This window comes from Lepus europaeus, chromosome 3 (assembly GCF_033115175.1).
Source record: "Lepus europaeus isolate LE1 chromosome 3, mLepTim1.pri, whole genome shotgun sequence".
In the NCBI taxonomy this organism is placed as follows: Eukaryota; Metazoa; Chordata; class Mammalia; order Lagomorpha; family Leporidae; genus Lepus; species Lepus europaeus.
This window is the reverse complement of record NC_084829.1, coordinates 54,438,101-54,464,218: the sequence shown is the minus strand read 5'-3', so window position 1 is coordinate 54,464,218 and position 26,118 is coordinate 54,438,101. Positions and strand designations below refer to the sequence as shown.

The following is a 26,118-nucleotide window of genomic DNA, read 5'->3' as shown; positions in this document are numbered from 1 at the left end:
ACGTTCAATACCAAACAATCATTTGGGTCATTATCCCCAAAACTAAGGGATAAGGGGAAAACAGCAAACAAAGTTAAGAAATTGTATATAAAATACAGCTCATTTTAAAGTTTTTTAAAAGACATATTTTCTTAAAAGTTTGCAGTACTTTACTTTTGAAATAAGAAACATTATTTTCATCATCAAGAAATTGTAAAGACCCCACAGCTAAATGTGTGTATATGTGAATATATTTGTTCTATTATCCATAAACATCCAATGAGAAAGATAAGTCCACTTAATTTATATGGAAAAGATTCTCTGAATAAACACAGAACTATCTTAAGAAGATACAAATGTACCTCTTATACCTCTAATACATAAATAAAAGCATACAAAAAATAAAGTTAACCTTGAATGAAGTTGTGACCCTGGGTTGCAGACCTGGAAACACAGGGACTATTTGCATAAATTTTTATTTACTTATTTGAAAGGCAAAGAGGCTGAGGAAGAGGGATTGGTGGAGGGAGAGGAGGAGAGGCTGAAGTCAAGAGCTGGGAACTCAATCCAGGTCTCCCACATGTAGGAATGATCCAACTATTTCAGCCATTACCTGCTGTCTTCCAGGGAAGTGATTAGGATAAGGTTGGAATCAGGAGCAGAGCCAGGACTCAAACCCAAGCACCCTGATAAGTGGTGCAAGCATTCCAAGCAGTGTCTTAACCCCTGGGCCAAACACCTGTTCTTAGGAGTCTTAGAAACTTGGAGCAACATTGACCATGAAGTGACTTATCATATGCATCTCTGTATTCAGGGTACCAACACACTAGTAAGAAATGCCATCTAGATCGCTATAGGCGATGGTATGAACATAGAGGACCAGTTAAGACACTGCTTAATATGCAACTTTCCACATCAGAGAACCTGGGTTAAATACCCTTCTCTGGTTCTTAACTCTGGCTTCCTGCTAATGCAGACGCTGGGAGGTAGAGGTGATAGCCAAAATAATCAGGTTCCTGCCACTCACATGGCCCAGCATGGCCCTAGCAGATGCAGGCATTTGAGAAGTGAATTAGTAGATGAGAAATCTCTCTCACTTGCTTGCAGTCTCTCTGCCTCTCAAATAAACAAGCATATCTCTTTTTAAAATATTTATTTTATTTATTTGAAAGAGTTACAGAGAGAGAGGAGAAGAGAATGAGATGTCTTCTATCCACTGGTTCACTCCTCAAATGGCTTCAAGGGCCAAGGATGGGCCAGGTGAAAGCCAGGAGCCAGGAGCTTCATCTGGGTCTCAAATGTCGGTATAGCAGTCCAAGGACTTGAGCCATTTGCCACTGCTTTCTCAGGCAAAACAGCAAGGAGCTAGATTGTAAATGGAGCAGCTGAAATTCAAACTAGTGCCCATATGGAGTGCCAACATCACAGGTGGCAGCTTTACCCACTATGCCACAGTGCTAGCCCCCAAACATATCTTTTAAAAAAACATAAAATCTGTAGCCACTGGTAGCCAATTTCCAGTCACATGGCAAAACTGTTCTTCTGAGGAAATGAAAGAAGCCAACATGAAAAAAGAATCAGATACAAGTTCCCAGGAAATAACCTGGCTGCTATAAATCCCAACTTTGAATACCAGGGAGGGCCTGGGAATCCCTACCCCAGTTGAGATCTGGATTTTCACCCTTGGCTTGGATGTGTATTTAAGTAGCATCTTGGCACAAACTACATACAAATTAAATTCCATCACTTGAATCCTGTCCTTATTACTGTACTGAAAATACCAGTGTTTTATGATTCCTGAATTTCTTTCATCTCCGCCAAAAAGGTACACACAAAACAACTTTTAACTTTCGTACCTTTGTGCTGTGAATATTAAAATACAGAATTCACTTCAGGCAATGAACTTCAACCTAAGAGAACTCAAAATGTTGGTTGGCTGTTTAAAAGAGAGAAATAAATTTAGCCTTAACTTGGATAAAGTAATCAAATCTAACTCTAGATACTGATTTTAATGAGGTGATGATAGTAAAGAAACCACACTTATTTCTATTCTAAAGAATCTGCTACTTTAAGCACTCTAGAAAAGATGCTGAAAGTTAATTGGAGGCAATTTTAAAAGAAGTGATTAAATAAAGTGCCAATTTCAGATTTCCCCCCCTTTGTTTTATTTCTGCACTGTGTGTTTAATTGAACTTGCTGAGCATTTAATTGATGGCAATATCAAACAGTATGTCAAAGTCAATTTCTTTCTTCTTTTCATCAATTTCAAAATCTTTGATTAATTCAACTGCAAATACATGAAATATACTGAATTAATCTTAGAACCATACTGAAGATCAAATGCCAACTCATGAATTTTAAAATTCATGATGTTTCTCACACTCATCTTCACCTTCCTCTTCCCCAGAAGAGATTATGCCTTGATACATAAATGCCTTTAGTAAATTACAATACGTTTGCTTTCCACAAGGGTGTTGGAATTTCATAAGATTTCCCAACTATTTTCATGTGTCAATGCCACTGAAGAAGGCAGTAAAGCTTAAGTAATTAGTTTTAAAAATAAGCCCCTAAGTTGAAATTAAAACACAATTTTTTCCCTCTGGATATCACCCATGATGAATATTTTAATTTAAGATAAATCATTGCTTCACCAAAGTAATCTCTCCACTTAACTCTCACATTTTTTGGATGAAATATGACTTTCTAGTTAGCATTGTATTGATTTGTCATCATGTGTTATCTCCCTTATTGGACTAGGAAGTCATTGAGGGCTGTGGGTGGTTTATACTCATAGGATCTCTGATGTTTCTATAGCACCTAACTCAGTGCTTTTATTATATAGTGTTTGAGAAAATAAAACTCATCTGCAAAGCCAAAATCAATCAGTATCTACCTAAACTCTGCTTAGACAAGCCTCTCTATCTAAGCATATTTGGCACTTTTTTTATATGGTGTGATCTAAATACCCAGAAAAGCTCATTTGCTCCCCAGCACTCAGAAGGTTGTGCAGCAAATGTGTGCACACATAAAACATATGTACTTAGAATTTCTCCCTAGAATGAGGGAGAAAAGTCCATCAGTTATTCATACAACAATTTGAGTTACTTCGGTCAAGTTATTTTCCAAAGCCTCAGAAATTAGGATAATACGGGTTATATAAGCTAAATATCCTGCATGCATTTAATCTACAGGAATAGAAATTCACCTATTATTTTTAGGAGCACAGCTGGTTTATCCTCATATATATAAATGTTTAAGACTTTGACTGAATAATCCAAAAGTTGTAGTTTAAGCAAATAATTTTTTTAAAATAATGAAGTGAACAAAGACATGTATAACAGCATTTTACAAAGGGATATATAAAAATAAACCAACCTATCAATAACAGGAAAACTGGGTTTTTGACTTTAGTTTTTAATGAACTTGTAATCAAAAAAGCTTCCATTTCAAAACAAAACCCCAGATTATATAGTTGTTCACAGTGATTCATTTATCTAAGCAATATACATACTCTGTTGTAGTATGTTAACTAAATTCCTTGTGATAAATAAAATGTTTTTAAAGAAATGCCAATCTTCGCTTTAAATGCTGTAATTTCTATCATAGGTAAGTAGGCAGTGTCTTTTCGTATGTCAAACACTAGGATCACAAGAAGCCAATCATTTTAAGAATGTTTTAAGGGAACAGCTTGCAAATTCCAGGGGTGTTAAAACCTTAACAATGTGCAATTGTAAGAATTTCCAACCATCACAAGTATGGCTGAAGACTCTTCATGCCGTTCTTTGGAAATGAGATCTCAAAGCAGTGTAGTTCAAAATGCAAAGTGTTTACTAAGACAAAATGTGTATGCACAATTTCTCTAACAATTTGTGTGTATCAGTCATATAGTTATCTTTTCCACTTGAAAAAAATGCAAGACAACCAGAAACCATGTTTCACTATCTCACTTAATATTCACAATCACAGTGCTACATACTTGATAATCAGAATCACAATGCTACCCAGAACCAGTTAAAATTGAAATTAAATCCTCTACATCAAGTAAATGGTTGTCCACAAGCAATAGCTAGTGTTACAAAAACTAAAATTTCTGGATTTGGGAAGAAACAAATGCTGTTCTGATCATATGATCCGCTTGTTCTGCTCCACAATTCATGCTTAGAAATTTGGGGGTTTGGGTCTGCTGAACCTGCCCACTGGAAGAGACTACTTGCTATGCTACCTTCTGCTTCAACATTGTCCAATCAAATGTGTAGTCATATTGGTGGTTCAGGGTCCTGAAAAGGATGCGGAAGAGCTGCCTCAGATACATGTAATCAGGGACTTCTTCAAAGCGCAGCCCACGACAATAGTTTAAATACATGGAAAATTCCGCAGGAAACCCCTTACATAAAATTTCAACAGGAGTGGACATCTTCTTTTCACTAATCTTTTCATATTTTTGTTTCTTTGTTGCAGCCTTCAGTCCTTGCCATGGCAGGCTGGTTCTATTAAAATACATCAAAACATATCCTAATGCTTCCATGTCATCCCGGCGACTCTGTTCAATACCGAGATGCGCATTGATGCTGGCATACCGCGCAGTGCCAGTGAAGCTCTTATTTTCTCTGTACGGTATGTGTTGCCTGGTCCTGTTGTCTCGGTACTTTTTGGCCAAACCAAAATCAATAAGGAATAACTTATTACAGTGCCGTCCAATGCCCATGAGGAAGTTATCTGGTTTAATGTCTCTGTGTATAAAATTCTTTGTATGCACATATTCAATTCTGCTGATCATCTGGTCAGCCAACATAAGGACAGTTTTCATTGTGAACTTCCTTGAACAGAAACTGAAGAGGTCCTGGAGGCTGGGTCCCAGAAGATCCAAGACCAAGGCATTATGGTCTTTCTCCGGACCATACCACCGCATGTGCGGGATGCCGACCCCACCCTGAAGAATCTTATAGACTTTGCTTTCGTACAGCAACTGGGAATGCTTGGCCTTCAGGGATTCTAGCTTCACTGCTACTTCCTCGCCGTTGGTGATGTTAATCGCCAGATAAATATCCCCAAAGGACCCAGACCCGATTTTCCGTACCAGTTTATATTTCCCTCCAACAATTAGTTTGGCCCTGGAGTCGCTGCTGCTCGCCATCCTGAGATGAAGATGGAGGCTGGGCCAAAGCCCCCACACTTCCGAGGGAACGCCGGAAGCCTCTGTGCCTTGTCCACATGGCAAGGCTGTGGAGAAGGACAGCAGGAAGCGAAGAACAGAGGCCTTTTTCCTGCTTTAGAGGGCCCTGAATTGGCCAAGGGAAATGCAATCACAGAGCGCAGTCAGGGTTTTTTGCCAGGCCGCCATTTGTGACGGGCGCTGACAGTCACTAGGTTGGGCCACTTGTTTCTGGGCGGCCGCTGCCGCCCCGCTTTCTCAGTGACATCACGGGTTGAAAAGGGGGCACAATGAGGACAGCAAAACGCTGCGACCACGGCCTCCCGCTCCTGCCACAAGGACCCTTCTCCCTGCGCCACGGCAGCCATCTTTTTTACTCCCGCTAATGCCCACACAGAAGGCGTCCAGGCCTGGGGAGCAGCTTCCGCAAGGCACCAAGTCTGCCCCGAAAGGTATCTTGGGCTCTTCGTCGTGATGGGATGGCCCAGAAAATTGTTAAATAAGGTTTATATAATAATCTGATGTGCAATCCTATGACTAAGATATGAAAGGGACATGTGTTAAAAACATTAAATTTTTTTTTTTTAATTACAACCAAAAATTTCAGGGATTTGACAATTGAGAGTCAAAAACAGACTACATACAACTCATAAGGTTATCAGAATCACAAATTCATTTGCTACCATGGAAAAATTATTTAAAAATTAATTAAAGTTGTTACATTTGTGAAAAGGTTGACATAAGAGCAAAGGAGTCAATGAAAATTTATATTTACTAGGTAAAACAGAGATGGCATAGGCAAATGTTCCAGGGAGGATTTGAGTTGCCCATGGGAGAAATCTCTGGGCAAGAGGGTAGAAGACTGCAAAATCCGAGCCAACAATTTCAGTTGCTGGCTGAGCTTGACCTGCCTGAAGCAATTCAGAGTGGCAAGGCTCTTCCTTATAGGGGATTTTAGAACCTCATTGAGAATGTCATAAGTCTCTATGTATTCTTTTATTTTCTCAGATTCCTTCATGTTGTTAAGACTTGTGTGATTACTTTTACCTGAGAAGAAATAATGATTTAACTAATATTCATCCTTGGCCCAAATCTCTTTTGTATATTTAGTAGTATCTGGGAATATGCATCTAAGTTTTCTTTCAAAGAATAGGAAAACACCAGCCTTGATTTTTTTAGACAGAGGTGACTTCAATGCAATAAGAACACAATCATTATTAGGAAAGGCATTATTCTGTGTAAATGTTTAATATGAATATATAAATTTATTTTAGTAACACAACAACCATATGAAGTTAATAAGTTATTTCTCTCATTCTTCAGATTAGGAAGCCAAGGAACAAAGAAATTCATCATCCAATATTTTACAACTTAGTTCCACAAGAGCTAGAATCAATGATCTAATGAACAGCCTCCCACTCACTTTCAACGGTGCCTATGTTTAGTCTTTAATTCCCTTCTGTTAAAAAAAATCACAGGTCTTAGGCACGTATTATGGCTCATTGGGTTAAGTCACTGCTTGTGAAACCAACATGGTTTGAGTCCCAACTGTCCCACTTCTGCTCCAGCTCCCTGCTAATGTACCTGGGAAGGCAGCAGAAGATGGCTCAAGTACTGGGACTCCTGGAATGCATGTAGGAGACCTGCATGAAGTTCCTGACTCCTGGCTTTGGCCTGGCCTATTCTCAGCCATTGCAGCCATTTGGGGAGTAAACTAGCAGATGTAAGATTTCTTTATCTCTCTGTCATCTGCCTTTCAAATAAAGAAATCTTTAAAAAATGCATCTTACACTAAAGTGTTATCTGTGGTTTCTATATGTTGATTGGTTACTCTTAAGCCATCCCATTAAAGGAAAATTTCTAATACTTGAGTAAAATAATGCTAAAAATTTTCTTTAAATCATGAGTCTTGGGAACATTAAATTGATAGATGATAGATGATATATTGATAGATAGTAAGTGTGATCCCCTGATAATCAGCTGCTTGCTAGTTGCAGATTCTCCAAAACCTGAGATGAGAAGTAACTGTGGTACAGTGTATATATGTAGTTAAACTCACCAATGCTGAAAATGAGTTACTTCTCTTAATGTAAACTGTTTGTCTCAGATATTCCTAAGTCTTCATTTCCTCACATATTTTTTTTAAATTTTATATTAAAAAAGAGAAGAGTAGAGTAAGATGGTGGCTGAATAAAATACCCCAGCAATTATTTCCCCACAGAGACACAAATGTAAACAGCTAGTGAAATACCAAGACACCTTAACAAGAGCTAAGGAAGCCAGATGAGAGACTACATCTGGTTTCCTGGATTTAGTAAAATAACAAGAAAAGACAGATTAAAGGGGCCAGCATTATGGCTTAGTGAGTTTAGCCACTACCTGCAATGCTGGCATCCCATGTGAGTGTCAGTTTGTAACCCAGCAGCTCCCCTTCATATCCAGCTCCCTGCTAATGTTCCTGTGAAAGCAGTGAATGATAGCCCAAGTGCCTGAGCCTCTGAAACCCATGTGGAAGACCCACGTACAGTTCAAGTTTCCTGGCTTTGGCCTAACCCAGCTCCAACTATTGCAGTCATTTGGGGAGTGAACCATCAGATGGGAAATCTCTGTCTCTCCTTCTCTGTCCCTCTCTCTTAGTTTGCTGTTCAAATAAATCAAAGCTTTTAAAAAAAATAAAGGAAAGAAAAGATACATTAAAGAAGGCATAAATGAAAGAATTGCCTCTCCTAGCTCCAAGCATGACACTGGGGACAGTGATCCCTCACTCTCCTGCCTCAGGGAGGGAGAATTCAGTCCAGACATTAGACCTGAAAACAATAATCAGGCCCACCACAGTCCCTGGTCCCTGGCTTGTATCATTAGTAGATTTGGCTTGTAGCTATGCTCCAGACCTGCCAAGGTGAGACCTAGCACCAGATAGAGTCCAAAAGATCCTATTTCCAAGTCAGTACTCACAGATGAAGCCTCTAGATCTGCCTCAGCATAAGGAATAAACCTTTTAATGACAGAAAAAAAATCATGTTTTTGCCTGTATCATTGCCAGCCTCCTTTGGGCCTGGTATGCACCCCAACCCCCCAGAACCTACATAGTCTTCAGAAGCTGTAAGACCCAGGTGTAGACTCAGCTAGTACTAGCCTGGTTGGCCATGGACTTCCTCCACCACCACTCTCCCAGTCTGATAAAGAATTTGAGGAACAAGACCCAAGTCTCTGAAGAGGAAGGATGAAAGAGGCACAAGACTATGTCTTAGAACTGTGTCAGGCTGGTAAATCTTAACCCTGGGCAAAACCTAGCAGGCTCTGCCCACAGGCCAGTGGATGGAGTATCAGGACTTGCCCCAATGCCAAGTAGACATCTGTAGTGCCAGTCTATCAGACATAGCCCAGACAGCCTCAAATGTTTCTGGTTGTAGCAGTCTCCAGTCATGAGTTTACCACAGCAATAAGAAGCCCATAGCATTGTGGGTCCTACTCCCATGCTGCACTGGTCTTGGTGGGCTGTGACCTCTGACTGTCATCTGCCATTGCATTGTTGGTGGTCACAGAAATGCTTACTACCTTTGTCCTGCAACCTCAGGCAGCATTAACATGGAGAGAACAATTATCTACTTATAGAAAGAAAGACGAGGCAGGTACCAAGTCATTTAATTAAAATTTGGGGTTATTGCTTCCACAGTGATATCCATAGCCAGGCAAAATTCCATAGCTCCTGACCACAGATCATTGACTGTGGTTGAGGCAGTTGAGTCTATCCTGACCCAACATAGATGCTGGTAGGAATAGACTATCTCTTTTTAGACACTTCCCCAATTCATTTTGAATAACATACTGACATCCTCTGGTGCTGAAACAGTGACAATACACCACCAGTAAACTCATAACAAACCTAAATTTATGGTGCAATCTGGTGGTGATTTAGCACCAGTGGGCTCAGGCTTAAAGAAAATCAGCAGATTCCTTAGGATTTCTGGAAGGACAGACACAAACAAAGCCAGATTATGAAGGTTAAGAAAAATGCCTGATCATTCAAACTGCATATGACATCATATAGAAACAAGCATCAAGATCTTTCAGGGGACCATGACCTCACCCAAAAAACAAAACAAGGTGCCATAAATTGACCAGGTGGCAAATTCTCACATGTAAAATTTAACATTGCTGTTTTAAGGAAACTTGATGAGCTTTTAGATAGCACAGAGAAAAAATTTAATTAAGAAAGAATAATTTTAAATAATCAAATCTTTGAGCTGAAAAATATACTAAGTGAATTTAAAAAACAATAGGGGCATCAGTTAGATAAAACAAAAATTAATAGGATCAAAGACAAGCCATTTGAAAGCAATCTAAGGGGGAAAAGGGGGAAAAAAAAGGATGAAGAGAAATGAAGAAAGCTTTTGGGAATTTGGGGAAAAGCAAAACTTCAAAAACCTAAAAAGAGATACAGCTATCCAGCTACAGATTTGTAAAAATTCACCGGTTTCACATCTCAAGATATAATCAAGTTCTCCAAAGATAAAGATAAAGAGAGGATTCTCAAAGATACAAGAGAAGAGACACAAATAATATATTATCATGTCCTAATTCCCTTGACTGCAGATATCTTCACAAAATTACAGTCCATAAGAAAGTGGATGAAATTTTCACAATAATGAAGGAAACAATATTCAAAATGTTGCTCCCCACCGAACTATCCTTTAGATATGAACAAGGTATAAAAAGATGCCTAGAAAAATAAAAGCAGAAAGAGTTCTCCAAATCATACCCATCGTATAAGAAAACTCAAAGAAGTAAAAAGAAAATATCTAAATATAGTTAACTCACTGGTAAGAATAACATAGACAAATACAGAATGCTCTAATATTGTGGACATAGTACATAAACTATTCATTTCTTTGGTATGAAAACCAAAAACAGGCCTGCTCTGTGGCTGTAGTAGGTTAAGCCACTGCCTATAGTGCCTGCATCCCATAAGGGTGCCGTTCAAGACCCAGCTGCTCCACTTCTAGTCCAGTTCCCTCCTAATGGCCTGGGAAGGCAGTAGAAGATGGCCCAAGTGCTTGGGCCCCTGCACCCAAGTGGAAGACCCAGAGAAAGCTCCTGGCTCCTGGCTTTGGATCTGCCCAGCCTCGGCAGTGGTGACCATTTAGGGAGTAAACCAGCAGATGGAAGACCTCACTCTCTCTCCCTCTCTTTCTCTGTAACTCTGCCTCACAAATAAAGATATCTTTTTAAAAAGAGACTAAAAATAATTTTTAAAATAACAATTATGTTAAGAAATAGACAATATAAAAGATGGAAAATGTGATATCAAAAACTCAAAATGTGAAGGGAAATGGAATAGAAGTATAGAAACTTTTATTAGTACTTTCATCTCTCTTATTTTGTTTCTTTACCAGTCTTCTAATGAATATTAAGTTTCTATACTTTCAAAAATAGTTTCTTATAACAAAAAGATGTTTTTGGTAGGAATAATTTTAACTACAAAACAAAAATCAATAATAGACACATAAAAATAATGAGCAATGCATCCCTACACACTACTAGGAAAAATCACTTAAACACAAAGGAATATGTAAGACAAGGAGAAAGAAAGAAACTATAATAAAACCATAAAACAAGCATAAAATGGCAGTAGTAAGACATTATCTATCTATAAGTACATTAAATATCAATTAATTAAATTATCTAATTAAATGGCATACATTGACTAAGGGATAAAAACATAAGACTCAACTATATGTTGCTTATAGAAACTCACACCATCTCTAAGGACATGCATAAACTGAGGGTAAAAAGATAGAGTAGGATATTCAATGCAGATGGAACCTAAAACAAAACTGGAATGACCATATTTATATAAGATAGACTATTTTTTTAAGAACAGAGACTAGAAATCATTATGCAATGAAACAGCAAGAATAAATAACACTTTTAAATGCATTCACAGCAGCAAATATATAACAAAATATTAATAGACCAAAGGTAGAGACTTACTCTAATACAATAATAGGAGGGTACATTCACACCCTACTTTCAGCAATAGGCAGATTATCTAGACAGAAAAATTAACAAAGAAATAGCAAAGCTAAATGGCAGCCTTAACCAACTGGATCTAATAGGCATTTACAGAACATTCTATCCAACGAATTCAGAATGCACATTTTTCTCAATCACACATAGAACATTCTCCAGGATAGATCATATGGCATGTCACAAAACAAGTCTCAACAAATTTTAAAACAGTGGAATTTTATTGGGTATTTTTTCTGACTAAAATGCAATATAGCTAAAACTCCAAAACAAGAAAAATATTGGAAATTATATGAATACATGGAAGTTAAAAAAAACACCCCTGAACAATAAATTGATCAAGGAAGGAATTAGATAATTTCCTGAAACAAATGAAAGTGAAAACACAACATATCACATCATATAGAACACAGCAAAAGTGTTATTAAGAAGGAATTTTATGGCCATCAATGTCTAGATTAAGAAAACGCATCTTAACTATCTAAAATATATTGTCGTAATATATTATCTTAAAATATCTTAAATATAACTATCTTAACAAACTATCACTGTGCCTCAATGAACTGGAAAACAGAACAAAGCAGACCCAAAATTAATAGAAGGAAAGAAATACTACGATGCCTGTTCTCACAATTATTATTCAATATAGTTCTGGAAGTTAGAGCCAGAGAACCAGGAGGTAAGATAAAGAAATCTAAGGGATACAAATTGGAAAGGAGGAAGTCAAATTATCCCTGTTTGCAGATGACTTGATCCTATAGCAGAACCAAATGATTCCACTAAGTGACTTCTGAAACTCATAAGAGAATTCTTCACAGAGCTAGAAAAAACAATCCTAAAATTCATATGGAAACACAAGAGCTCCGAATAGCCAAAACAATCTCAAACAATTAAAATAAAGCTTGAGGCATCACAATACCATATTTCAAAACATACTACAAGGCTGTTTTAATCAAAATAGGCTAGTATTGGCACAAAAATAAACATGGAGACCAATGGAACAAAACAGAAACCCCAGAAATTAATCCATGCATCTACAGCCAACTAATATATGACAAACAAGCTAAAATCACTCCCTGGGAAATGTCTCCTCAAGAAATGGTGTTGGAAAAATTGAATTTCCACATGAAGAAGTTCAAAACAAGACACTTACATCATCTTAGTTAGAATGGATATCATCCAAAAATCAAAAATAGAAAATACTGGTAAGGGTGTGGAGAAAAAAGAACCCTAATATACTATTGGTGGGAATATAAACTGGTGCTACCATTATGGAAGACAGTATGAAAATTCCTCAAAAAGCTAAAAGCAGATCTATCGCATCACCAAGCTATCCCACCCCTGGAAATATATCCAAAGGAAATATAATCAGTATATGAAAGAGTTACCTTCACCCCCATAACAGAAACCCTTATTTATCTGTACACCTAAATGTATTTCTTGGTATATATATAGTATTTTAATAAAATGTGTTTAAAAAAAAGAAATACCAGAAATAATAATATAAATAAATGAAATAAAGACAAACAGTACAAAAGATCAGGGCCGGCGCCATGGCTCAGTAGGCTAATCCTCCGCCTTGCGGCGCCGGCACACCGGGTTCTAGTCCCGGTCGGGGCACCGATCCTGTCCCGGTTGCCCCTCTTCCAGGCCAGCTCTCTGCTGTGGCCAGGGAGTGCAGTGGAGGATGGCCCAAGTGCTTGGGCCCTGCACCCCATGGGAGACCAGGAGAAGCACCTGGCTCCTGCCATTGGAACAGCGCGGTGCGCCAGCTGCAGCGCGCCTACCGCGGCGGCCATTGGAGGGTGAACCAACGGCAAAGGAAGACCTTTCTCTCTGTGTCTCTCTCTCACTGTCCACTCTGCCTGTCAAAAAAAAAAAAAAATCAGTGAAACAAAGACTCCATGCCTTGAATAGTTCAACAAAATTGACAATCCCTTAGCTAACTAACCTAACGAAAACAAGAGAAAAGATATAGCTAAATAAAATCAGAAATGAAAAGGGAGACAATAAAACTAATACCACATAAATACAAATAATTAATGGAGATTACTATGAACCATTACATGACAAAAATTCTATAATCTACAAAAATGAACAAATTCCTGGATATGTACACCTTAGCAAGATTAAATCATGCAGAAAAGGAAAAGCTAACCAGACTAATAATGAGGAGCAAGATACTAAAAATTTATCCACCAAAGAAAAATCCTAGACAAGGTGGCTTCACTGCTTAATTCTATCACACATTTAAAGAACTAATGATAAATCTTCTTAAATTATGCCAAAAAATAGATATGCTATTCTTGCAAACTCATTCTGAGGGCAGAATTACCTTGATACCAAAACCAGACAAGGTGACAACAAAAACAGAAAGCTGCAGTCCAATATATTAATGAACATAAATGCAAAAATCTTCAACAAAACTCAAGATCAGAATCTAGTCGTATATCAAGAAGATTATTTATCATGATCAAGTGGCACTCATCCTATGGATGCAAGGATGGCTGAACATATGCAAATCAATATCTATATATAATACACCGCATCAATAGAATGAAGGACGAAAATCATATGATTATCTCAATGGTTTCAGAAAAGACTTTTGATATAATTCAAAATCACTTCATGATAAAAATTGAAAAAATAGAAAAAATATATTTCAACAGAATAAATGCCATCTACAATAAGCAATCAGTTAACATCACACTGAATGAAGAAAAGCTGGAAACTTTCTGTATGAGATGTGGAATGTCTGCTTTCACTACTATTATTTATCATAGTACTTTTTTTTTAACAGGCAGAGTGGACAGTGAGAGAAAAAGACAGAAAGAAAGGTCTTCCTTTTCCGGTGGTTCACCCCCCAATGGCTGCTGCGGCCAGCGCACCACACTGATCCGAAGCCAGGAGCCAGGTGCTTCTCGTGGTCTCCCATGCGGGTGCGGGGCCCAAGGACTTGGGCCATCCTCCACTGCACTCCCGGGCCACAGCAGAGAGCTGGACTGGAAGAGGAGTGACCGGGACAGAATCCAGCGCCCTAATCGGGACTAGAGCCCGGTGTGCCGGTGCCACAGGCGGAGGATTAGCCTATTGAGCCGCGGCACTGGCTATCATAATACTTTAAGTCCTAGCCAGAGCAATTAGATAAGACAAAGAAATAAAGGGCATGCAAATTAGAAATTAGGAGGCTGAATTGTTACTTTTTACAGATGACATGATCTTATACAATGCAATCCCCTGAGTGAGTTAGTGAAACAGAGTGAATGTCCAACCTTTTACATTGGTGGCCATTTCACTGGGACTGGTGGATGTTTTTGGAAACCACCGTGCAACAGTGACAGAAGGCTCAGGAGATACTGCACTTCAGTGGCATAGAAGGGGTGGGCGATGAGTCGCAGCTGACACCACAGCACGTGCTCCACATGAGCCTAAATGTCTGTCCAGTGGGTCAGGAAGGAATAGGGAGGGAGCACCACTGGGAAGTACAGTGACGCAAGGCTGTAGGCTGTGGTGATTACTGGCTGCTTCAGAGTCGCTGTTTGTTGACCTGCAGGGAGGCCGTCCATCCAGGAGTGTCAGAGCAGATCTGTTCTCTCCTCCAGAATGAAAATGACTGTTCCTGTTCAGCTTCCTTCACAGGAGCCTGTGCTAGTATACAGTTGAAAGTACTGCCTTCCAGGAGAACGTGGCCATGGGGACTGCACTCTACACTGACTGGACATGTGACCAGGCATAACTGGGAAGCATGGACATCTTTGAACTCTATCTGCTACATTACTTTGTCCAGGGCCTCACACAGATGCCTGAAGCATATGGCTCCCACTCCTCTTATAGCTCCCCTTCCTCCAGGAGAGCCCTTGTTCCCAGTCTCTACCCTGACACCTTCCTACTAAAGACAAGACTCAGATCTACACTTGGACAAATTTGGCTGGACTGCCCTAGAATTTGGGGAAGATTGGTGTTCCTAAAATATACAGACTTTTTAAATTGCTGGTGAATAATGTAACCACAATTCCCTGTAGAAGGCCGCCTTGCAGAGGTCTTTCCACCACTGCAAGTGATGGAACCAGGCTGGGGGAGGCCGAATAAACAGCAGCCTGAGTTCTTGAGTTTCCATGGGAGCCAGAGTGTGTGTGGCCATAGCCCAAGCTAAAAAGTCATGGAGCACTCCCCCAGTCATGGTGGGAACAAGCTGTCAGGATAGTGTTCTCTCTCCCCAGGGTCCTTTCTTCATAGCAAGGGTGCCTTTGCACTGTCCCTGAGCTCACTCAACCAGATAAATGAGGTTTCTTCAGAAAGAAAGGTTTCATCATTTTTGTGTTTCATTTTTACTTATATATATATATATGTGTGTGTGTGTGTGTGTGTATGTACCTATATATGTAATTGTAAAGGAACAATCATATTATATTGTCTTTATTTTATATTCATGGAATATTCTGAAATTAAATGTCCTTGTTTCGTAAGAAAAAAGAAAACGCCAAGGACTCCACCAAAGAACTATTAATACTAAGAAATGAATTTAGCAAAGTTACAGGATATAAAGGCAACAAACAAAACTCAATGGCATTGTTATATACCAGTAATGAATTTTCTGAAAAAGAAATCAAGAAAACAGTCATATTTCCAATACTATAAAAATAAAATATCTAGAAATAGATTTAACCAAAGAGGAGAAAGATTTCTACAATGAAAACTACAGAACTTTGATGAAAGAAATTGAAGATGAACAAAAAGATAAAAAGTAATTCCATGGTAAGACTTGGAAGAACCAATGTGGTTCATTCTACTAAAAGTGATCTATAGATTCAATGCAATCCCAATCAAAATATCAATGACTTTTCACAGGACTAAATAATCCTAAAATTCATAATGGACCACAAGAAAATAAATAGCCAAAGCAATCTTAAATAAAAATATCAAAACATGGCTATTACACTGCATGACTTTGAAGTTTATGATAAAGGTATAGTAATTAAAACATAACAATATCTGCATATATATGGAGACATAGACCAGTGTAATAGAACAGAGCATAGAAGTAAACCCATGCTTCTAAAGTCAATTGATCTTAGGCAAAGTGCTAAAAACATATATTGGAGAAAAGGTCTTCTTAATAAATGGTGCTAGTTGGGTTTATTTGGGTTTTTTTTCTTTTTTGGCATCTGAATTGAGTACCACATATATTCTTGATATTAACCCCTTATCAGATGTATAGTTTAGTTGAATGAAATTTGATTTGTCTAAGTTTATCTTTGTTTTCTGGGTTTTTGGGGTCTGGTACAAAAAAAGTCCTTACCTATTCCAAAAGCCTGATGTTTCGCTTATGTTTTTATTTTCTGTTAGTAGTGTTAATAGTTTCTGGTCTTACTTTTAGATTTTTAATCCATTCTGAGTTGATTTTTGCACATGATGAGAGATGAGACTGGGTATAATTTAAATAATTTAAATAATCTGGCTTAAAAAGGAAAGGTAGATCTAAACAGGCACTATTCAAAGGAATACATATAAGTGTCCAATAGAAATGTGAAGAAAATGCTCATTATCATTAATCATTAGGGAAATGCAAATGAAAACCCAATGAAATATGTCATTCCAGTTAGAGTAACTATTACCAAAAAGACTAAATATAACAAGTTCTAGTGAAGATATAGAGAAAAGAGAATCCTTTCCACACTATTGATGAGCATTTAAATTAGTGCAGCCATTGGAAAAACAGCATGGAGAATCTTCAGAAAATTAGAAGTAGAACTACTGCATGATCTAGCATTCCCACTACTGGGTTTATACTCACAGGAACTGAAATCAGTCTGTTGAAGAAACTTGTACTTCACGTACAAACATCTACTTTCATGTTGATTGCAGCACTATTCACTCTAGCTAAGAAATGGAAACAATCCAAGTCTCCTTCATCTGATGAATGAATAAAGAAAATACAGTATATATATATATATATATATATATATATATATATATATGCAGTGGAATACTATTTGGTCACAAAAAAGAATGAAATCCTGGTATTTGTGGCAGGGTGGATGAAACTGTAGGTTCTTAAATTGATGAAATAAAGTAGGCACAGAAAGACAAGTATTGCATGATCTCACTCTTATGTAGAATCTTAAAAATTTGACTTCATAAAAGTTGAGAGTAGAATGGTGGTTACCCAGAGACTAGGGAAAAGAGAAATAGGGAGGGAAGACAAAAGTTAATTAAAGAGTACTAATTGCCGGCACCGCGGCTCACTAGGCTAATCCTCCGCCTTGCGGCGCCGGCACACCGGGTTCTAGTCCCGGTCGGGGCACCGATCCTGTCCCGGTTGCCCCTCTTCCAGGCCAGCTCTCTGCTGTGGCCAGGGAGTGCAGTGGAGGATGGCCCAAGTCCTTGGGCCCTGCACTCCATGGGAGACCAGGAGAAGCACCTGGCTCCTGCCATCGGAACAGCGCGGTGCGCCGGCCGCAGCACGCCTACCGCGGCAGCCATTGGAGGGTGAACCAACGGCAAAAAGGAAGACCTTTCTCTCTGTCTCTCTCTCTCTCTCACTGCCCACTCTGCCTGTCAAAAATTAAAAAAAAAAAAAAGAGTACTAATTGTATTTAGATAAGGGGAAAAATCTGGTATTCTTTTATACACAAAGGATACTATAGTTAATGATAATTCACCGCCTACTTTTAAATGCTAGAAGAAAGAATTTTGAATGTTTTTATCATGAAAAAAAAATACACATTCGAGGATATGTTTACCAGTACATGAACTGTATATTTAGTAAACATGTATCAAAACATTACATGGTACTCCTTAAATATGTACATTTTTCTGTGTTGCTTAAAGATAGAAAGATTTTAAAAATTAAAACAAAGGCTGCAAGGTGCTCTTGATTCACATGGGGGCAAATGTGTTTATTTTGTAGTTAAAAATGATAGGGAGACTTTTGAAAGAGACTTTGAATCTTAAAATTCTTTTACTACACAAGGGTATTTACAATGCTAATAAATGAGGTACCTATACTTAAATTGTCACTGATGGTCCTAGGAAGCTTCCAAGTCATCAACAGTAAGATGATGATACTATAAGAACCTTCAAACTTTTTTTTTTTTTTGACAGGCAGAGTGGACAGTGAGAGAGAGAGACAAGAGAGAAAGGTCTTCCTTTTCCGTTGGTTCACCCTCAATGGCCGCTGCGGCCGGCGCACCATGCTGATCCGAAGCCAGGAGCCAGGTGTTTCTCCTGGTCTCCCATGGGATGCAGGGCCCAAGCACTTGGGCCATCCTCCACTGCACTCCCGGGCCATAGCAGAGAGCTGGACTGGAAGAGGAGCAAGCGGAACAGAATCCGGCGCCCCAATCAGGACTAGAACCCGGTGTGCCAGCGCCACAGGCGGAGGATTAGCCTATTGAGTCACGGCGCCAGCCAAGAACCTTCATACTTCTAATGCTCCTTTACCGAGAATCAAATATTTTAATCACATGCCTTGAACTACAAATAATTTGTGTCTTGCTGTTTAATCTGGACCCTGGGGATTTGTTGAGGCTAAATACACAAAGCAAACAAACAAGTAAAAATTAAGCATGGCCCACCATCAATTTTCAGTCTCTTACTATTATTATTTTCTATTTTTTAAAGTCAAAATCATCGCCACACATTTCAATTATTTCCAAACTAAATCCAACAGTTTGAAAGCCAGAGCTCATCAATATTATCGCCTAAAGCAAGGAAATCCAAATAAGGACAATTTCTCAAGCAGAGTTAACTTGTTTTCAGTAAAGCATTAATTAGAAAGACTTGCTTAAATAAACTATTTCACTTAAGCCATAAGTATCTATTCTATCTCTGATTGCACTAATTATGTTTAGCGTAGAATCTTAAAAACACACAATGGATTTTCTACACAGAAGTATTTGCCTTGAACAGTAAAATCTGCAACAAAATTTTCATTACTATATACTAAGAAAGGGAAAACACATACACGTACACACACACAAACACACACATGCATTCCACTGCCCTAGTTCTGCATGTCTGCCCATTACATCTAATCATGTCAATTTTAAAAAACTTTTGACTTTCTAGAGTACATCTACCTTGTGTAAACTTACTATAACAATATTCGACCTGATAAATCCAAATGCTTGAAATTGCTTAATGATTATTTATGATACATTTATACCTAAATGATAAGAAATTCAATATGTACAGTTAACACACCACTGTTAAATATGCAAAATCCCTAATATTTTATCCTGTGCAACATAGTCCTATAAAAATTACCAACAAGAGAGTTTCAAATGGATTTTATCCTACGATAATTTTCTTTTTTTTTTTTTTTTTTTTTTTTTTTTTTTTTTTTTTGACAGGCAGAGTGGATAGTGAGAGAGAGACAGAGAGAAAGGTCTTCCTTTTTGCCGTTGGTTCACCCTCCAATGGCCGCCGCGGCAGGCGCGCTGCGGCCGGCGCACCGCGCTGTTCCGATGGCAGGAGCCAGGTACTTATCCTGGTCTCCCATGGGGTGCAGGGCCCAAGGACTTGGGCCATCCTCCACTGCACTCCCTGGCCACAGCAGAGGGCTGGCCTGGAAGAGGGACAACCGGGACAGGATCGGTGCCCCGACCGGGACTAGAACCCGGTGTGCCGGCGCCGCAAGGCGGAGGATTAGCCTGTTGAGCCACGGCGCCGGCCCCTACGATAATTTTCTAAAACACAAATAATTTACCCACCTTCACCTCCCACACATATATCTAGACATTAGTACAGAGAGTATTAGGAATTCTCAGAGTAAAAGAGAAATAAAGTAATTTGGAAAATATAGAAGGACTGAGAGATGTAGAGAAAAAGAAAAAGACCTCAAAATTTGACCCATTTTCATTCTGTTTATTCCTTTATTCATTCAACAAACAGTTATTGAGTACCTACATATGGTACACATATTATCTCTGTTCAAAATAAATATGAAAAGGTTGTCTTAAACTTTAATTTTTCCTTATTTTCATTGGTTTCCCAATTCTCAAAAATAATTTCCTTTATTTTTTCATTTCAAAATGCTTATGAGTATAAAGTACACAGAAAATAGATCTTTGTAAAAATTAAGAGTTGGAATAGGAGAGGGAAAAAGTGTTAGAGCATGGATGGGAGGGAGGGTAGGGTTGGAAGTATCACTATGTTCCTAAATCTATATATATGAAATACATGAAACCTTAAATAAAACTTTAAAAAATGTTGAAATATATATTAAAGCTAAGAGAGGATTAACAGAGGCTTATAGTGGAACCTGTTCAGAGATGAGCAAGTGCTACCTCAGTACGTGCTGTTTTTCACCTCTCTTCTCCCTTCATCCCCCTCAACATTCCCCAGAACAGAAAATGAAAAATTCCTACTTTCTAGGAGAAGTGAGTAAAACAGATCAGGAGAAGGGTTCAGGGTGAGCAATTAGGATTAGCCTAGACTTTAGATCTTGGTTTAAGTCTAAAGGAAATCATGGTGAAGTCTCCATAAAGTTTTTAAATAAGGAAACAGCCTTTTTCACAGACGCTTTGAAGGTATCATTGTGGTTGTAATATGTATGGTGGATATAGAGAGATTTGTTCAAAAGGCCATTAAAATATCCCAAGGTATTAGTGTTAGACAGTAAATTAATTGAATTTAAGCAATACTTAAAGAAAGCTCTGTCAGAACTTGAAAAGACGGGAAGTAATAGGAAAAGGAAAAAGTGAAAAATGTGATCGGTAAAGGTATCATACACAGAAAAAGAATCAGGAAGAACAGCTGCTTTGAGAGGAGTAATATAGAAGTAAGGAGCATTACAAAAAGCCAATTTAGTTCTAATACTGAAAGTAAATGGTTTTTTGCTTTGGTTCCTTTGCGCCTTCATTTAGATAGGGAAGGACTGGAATTTATGTCTCTGGACGCAATTACCTTTTTGATCACGAAGGTGTCTAAAGTAAAACCAGGTCAACTGGAAAATATTTCAGAAATCTCCTTCAGTGAAACTTTTAAAATGTGTAGAGTTAAAATAAGTGTATTTCAAGGCAAAGATTTTTAAAACGCAGTAGCTTGGAAAAAAAAAAAAAACTTATAACCAGCTTGAGGAAATAATGGGATTGACACAAATCCTTAGGCAATCCTGGAGCTATAATCAAACTAGGACTTCTAAACTAACCTTTGCTTTATCTTCTCACTGCTCTGAGATCTTCCTGATTAACCTTGTAGCATTCTGCTCACTTCTTTCGTCTTCTACTCTTGTATTGTTAATATTGTTAGAACACAATTTGGCATTCTTTTTTACCCTAATTCTTCAATGTCAGTTCCCTGAGTGTGTGGGAAGTAAATTCAGCTTTGCATCCAACATTAGTACAGTATTTAATGCAAAAATGGCTACATTTATTCTATATCACTCATATTCAACTTACATGGCCTACCTCTGGAATTACATAACTTTTTGAAAAGTTGGAGCCAACTGCTTAGTATAAACCCTTGAGTGCATGGAATAATAGTTACAGTAGATACCTACTTATTTTGTCCATTTTACAAACTACTGCATTTTGTCTTCAAAGCAATCCATTAAGCCAAGGTTTTATTTGATTTAGAGATAAGAATTCAAGATCACATTTTTAACATTACTTTTATTAACAGCAAGCACACCATGATTGATTCTCATTTATTTATCTGAGAGGCAGAGAGACATAAAGACAGAGTTCCTATCCACTCCTTACTCCCCAAATACTTATAACAGTCCTGGGACTGACTGTCCTGCAAGCCAATGCCAGGATCCAGAAACTCTCATTCCAGATCTATTATGTTGGTGGTAGGAGACCAATTACTTAAGCCATCACTGTTTCCTCCCAGGGTCTGCATTAGCAGGAAGCTGGAGTAGAGCCAGAGATGGACATCCTAATTAGGTACAATGTAGGATGCACATATCTCAAGCACTAGGCAAAATGCCTAAAATGACTCAGGTGCCACACTAGGTAGTACAGCCTTGAGCTCAACTTCCTGCTGATACAGTTTTTTCCACTGCTTAGGTGGCCCTTGCCTTAAAGACAAGCCACTCAGTTTATTTAGCCATTTTCCTGCCTCCAACTCTTCCTGGAGCCAGCTGTTTTTACTATTAATGGTGAGACACTTGCAAAGCAAAAGCAAGTTGGGAAACCCACTCAGATTAGTGAAATTAACAAATTGTTGACAATTACTTCTATACTTCTCCCATATACATCAACACCTTTGGAGCTTTGGTAAAGTTTCTACTGTTGTCTGCATTAACTATGCCTACACAAATGAAAACAAATCAGATTGGAAATTCATTAGCAAAAAAAAAAACAATCAGTAAAAGTTGAAAACTCTGTGATGACCCTAATCAAGATCCCTAGATCCCTCTTACCCATTTGTCCCTCTCTGATTTCCACCCTGGGACAATGTTGGTTGACATGTCTCTTCACTTACATGTGTATATTTTTTTCCATTTATCTGCTCTCCATTCTACTATTATAGGTGACCATCCCTTCTGTTGTCAAACTTCTTTCCTGCTAATTTATTAACCTTATTTATTTAATTTTTTGTTTATCCTGTTTTGTAGCTAATTCTAAAAATTATAACAATTGGGCTGGCGCCGCGGCTCACTAGGCTAATCCTCCGCCTTGCGGCGCTGGCACACCGGGTTCTAGTCCCGGTCGGGGCACCGATCCTGTCCCGGTTGCCCCTCTTCCAGGCCAGCTCTCTGCTGTGGCCAGGGAGTGCAGTGGAGGATGGCCCAAGTCCTTGGGCCCTGCACCCCATGGGAGACCAGGAGAAGCACCTGGCTCCTGCCATCGGATCAGCGCGGTGCGCCGGCCGCAGCGCGCCTGCCGCGGCGGCCATTGGAGGGTGAACCAACGGCAAAGGAAGACCTTTCTCTCTGTCTCTCTCTCACTGTCCACTCTGCCTGTCAAAAAAAAAAAAATTATAACAATTGTTACTTATGCAACTCATGACTGATTTATTGCTCTCAGTAATAAAAATGTTGTCCACCTTCATTCCACTGGCTTTCATTTTTATCTGAAGATACTTAAATTTTGCTAATATACTGGAGGCATAGCATATGAGAGTGGCTCAAGTCAGAATAAACAGTGGAAGTCACATCTTATGACTTTGACCTCAACACATAATTAGTACGTAGCCAACAAACGTTCTCTCCCAGTTGAGAATTGTTTAGCAATTTTTTCTGACCCCTGCCCCTTGGAGACATTGGGAATATTGTTTTTATATAGTTAAAAGCCAAATTACAACACAGACAGGCAACCTCTGTACTAGTATTCCTTACATCTCAGTTGCACTTGCTAAGAATAAAGAGTTAACTAAAATCACTTTAATTCAGGAAAATGCCTAGAGCATGAAGCATTTTAAAATTTTGACAAGAATGTCATATACTTAAGACACAATATTGTCATCTTTTAAAAATAGAATAGATAACTATTCTATAACTAAGAAGCTGTAAAGGTATCTAGCCATTTCAGGGTGAATACCTGAAGCTAAATATGATTTCTCCAGACACACAATAATTTTTCATTTCCACTTTTCACTATTCTCTCCATATTATAAAATGAGTATAGGGGGCCAGCACCGTGGTGCAGTAGGTTAATCCTCTGCCTGTGGTGCTGACATCCCATATGGGCGCTGGTTCTAGTTTCCGCTGCTCCTCATTCAGTCCAGCTCTCTGCTGTAGCCTGGGAGAGCAGTAGAAGATGGCCTAAGTCCTTCGGCCCCTGCACCCACATGGTAGACCAGGAAGAAGCACTTGGCTCCGGGCTTCAGATCAGCAAAGCTCCTGCCTTAGCGGCCATTTGGGAGTGAACCAATGGGTGGAAGGCCTTTCTCTCTGTCTCTCCCTCTCACTGTCTGTAACTCTACCTCTCAAATAAATAAATAAAATATTTTTAAAATGAGTATAATTATATTATACAGGAGTATCAGATATAATATTTCAAAAATCTTTAAGCAAACTTGTACTATTGTGTTTGTGTTCAAAATTTGTGGAGAAATCAATACATGTCCACCATGCTTGGTATATTAACTCATTATTCATCAGTCAAGGTTCAAAATATTTTGGTAATTAGAAACAACCATTGGGAAAAGGAAAATAAATTTTACCAGTTAGTGGCATAAATATTTCTCTTTTTATTTGCAAGCCAAAGAAACAGGTAACCAATTATTCCACCACTTTTTCTGTCTAAATGTCCATAACTAGTCAAATAATATAAAAAACCCAACATGTAGATATGCCAATAATATTAATCTTGTTATTTATGGTCAATAGATCCAATGGTCATTCACTCATTAGCTGTGTGGTTTTGTACCTTTGTATCTACATGACTTTGATAAAATGAGAAATTTTGAGATGGTTATCTCCTTTCTGACCTCTGTATTTCTAAATTTTATGAGTTTCTGCAAAATTTTAGTTCATGGTGCATTTTCTCAACTGTTTTCCCTCTTCATATATTATCAGTCCTCTATCCATTTTGAGGATAAAGAAGCATTATTAACAGGAATTATTAGCAATATTATAACAGTTGATGGCAAGGTGCCCAGGAATGCCTGAGTTTTCCAGTCACCTCAACTCCAAGGAGATCTAAGGAAACCATGTGCACAAAGACAAATAAACTAATGTTTTATACTGAATAGCCAAACACCAAATCTCTCACTGAAAGTCTTTGATTAAAAGCCTGAATTGATTTGAAGCTTAAACATAATATTTTAGTTTACCTAAAAAATTAGAACCAGCACATTTGGATTGAAATAAATATAGGGAGGAAGAAAGAAAGCTAGATTCATATAGAAATGTCCCTGAATACAATGATTCAAATCCATCTCTTTGTGCTATCTGCCTTGAAAACATGTACGCAACTGATAAGTCTCTGATAATAGTGCTGTTCGAACATTCCCTCCAAAATTCATGTTCAACTTTAATTACCATTGTAGTTGCCAGTATTTACAGGTGAAGTATTTAAGAAGGACTTAGGTCACAAAAGCAGAGCCCTGTTGAATGGATTAATATTATTACTGTGAGTGTACATCAGTTTCCTTGAGAGTGGGTTTGTTATAAATTCAGCCTCCTCTTGCTCTGTCTGGTGTGTGCTCTCTTGCCCTTCCACTATGTTATGATGACAAAGGCCCTCACCAGATGCAGCCCTTCGATCTTGAACTTCCAGATCTCCAGGACCATGTGCAAACCTCACTTGTATTATTTATAATTTACCCAGTCTATGGCACGCTACAACAGCTGCAGAAAGGGACTAAAGCAGAGAGTAAACCAGCTCTGCCCTTACAGACTTGCAGGACTTCATGTCTTTGTTTCTGTTGCTGTAGTTTTGTCAAAACCATCCAGGATCAACTAAAGAGCTTTAAGTTTCAAAATATGGTGGGCGAAGAAGGTAAGTCAATATCCATATAACTTTAAATCCTCTTCCTTCTCCTCCTATTTATCTCCCCCTAGAAATTTGTTTCTACTCCAATTAATTTTGAATTACAACAATTGTCTTTGAGTCAATATTCACTATTTTTCTTAGAGTCTAATATCACTAACAGCTTTTTATATGAGGCAGCGAGTAGGGAGGTTTTGTTTGTTTGTTTGTTTGTTTTCTTCAAGAACAATGTGGTTTCAATTCTTTTTCCAGTTCTTTAGTGATTGTCTAAATGTCAATTTCTCAAGAAGGCTTTTCTTGGCCTTTTGAATTAAATGGCCTTATGTCTTATATTTCCCTTTTGTAACACTAATCACATATTTATTTAAAGATTGCTTTCTTGTTATAAGGTAAACACTGTAAAGACAGGCAGATGGCCATAAGCCAACATAGCTTAACAGATAAAGGTTACCCTTTCCCCGAGCAGAAGAAACCCTGTGCCATGGTGCTCAGCTTATCAAGAGGAATGTTGCCTGCATTTCAGTCCCCACTCACGTCCTTGGCAATGAACATGCACAACTACACAGAGTA

At 38.4% G+C, this 26,118-nt stretch overlaps 2 protein-coding genes across 11 annotated transcripts in view; both read right to left on the bottom strand.

Moving 5' to 3' along the window:
- MLIP (muscular LMNA interacting protein) overlaps positions 1–26,118 on the bottom strand; it is a 295,954-nt gene that overhangs the window by 216,840 nt on the left and 52,996 nt on the right. The window lies entirely within an intron of this gene.
- LOC133756927 (casein kinase I-like) lies at positions 4,193–5,119 on the bottom strand. Its single transcript, XM_062187542.1, has one exon. The coding sequence runs from the start codon at positions 5,111–5,113 to the stop codon at positions 4,193–4,195; it is 921 nt and encodes a 306-aa protein (XP_062043526.1). The 5' UTR covers positions 5,114–5,119.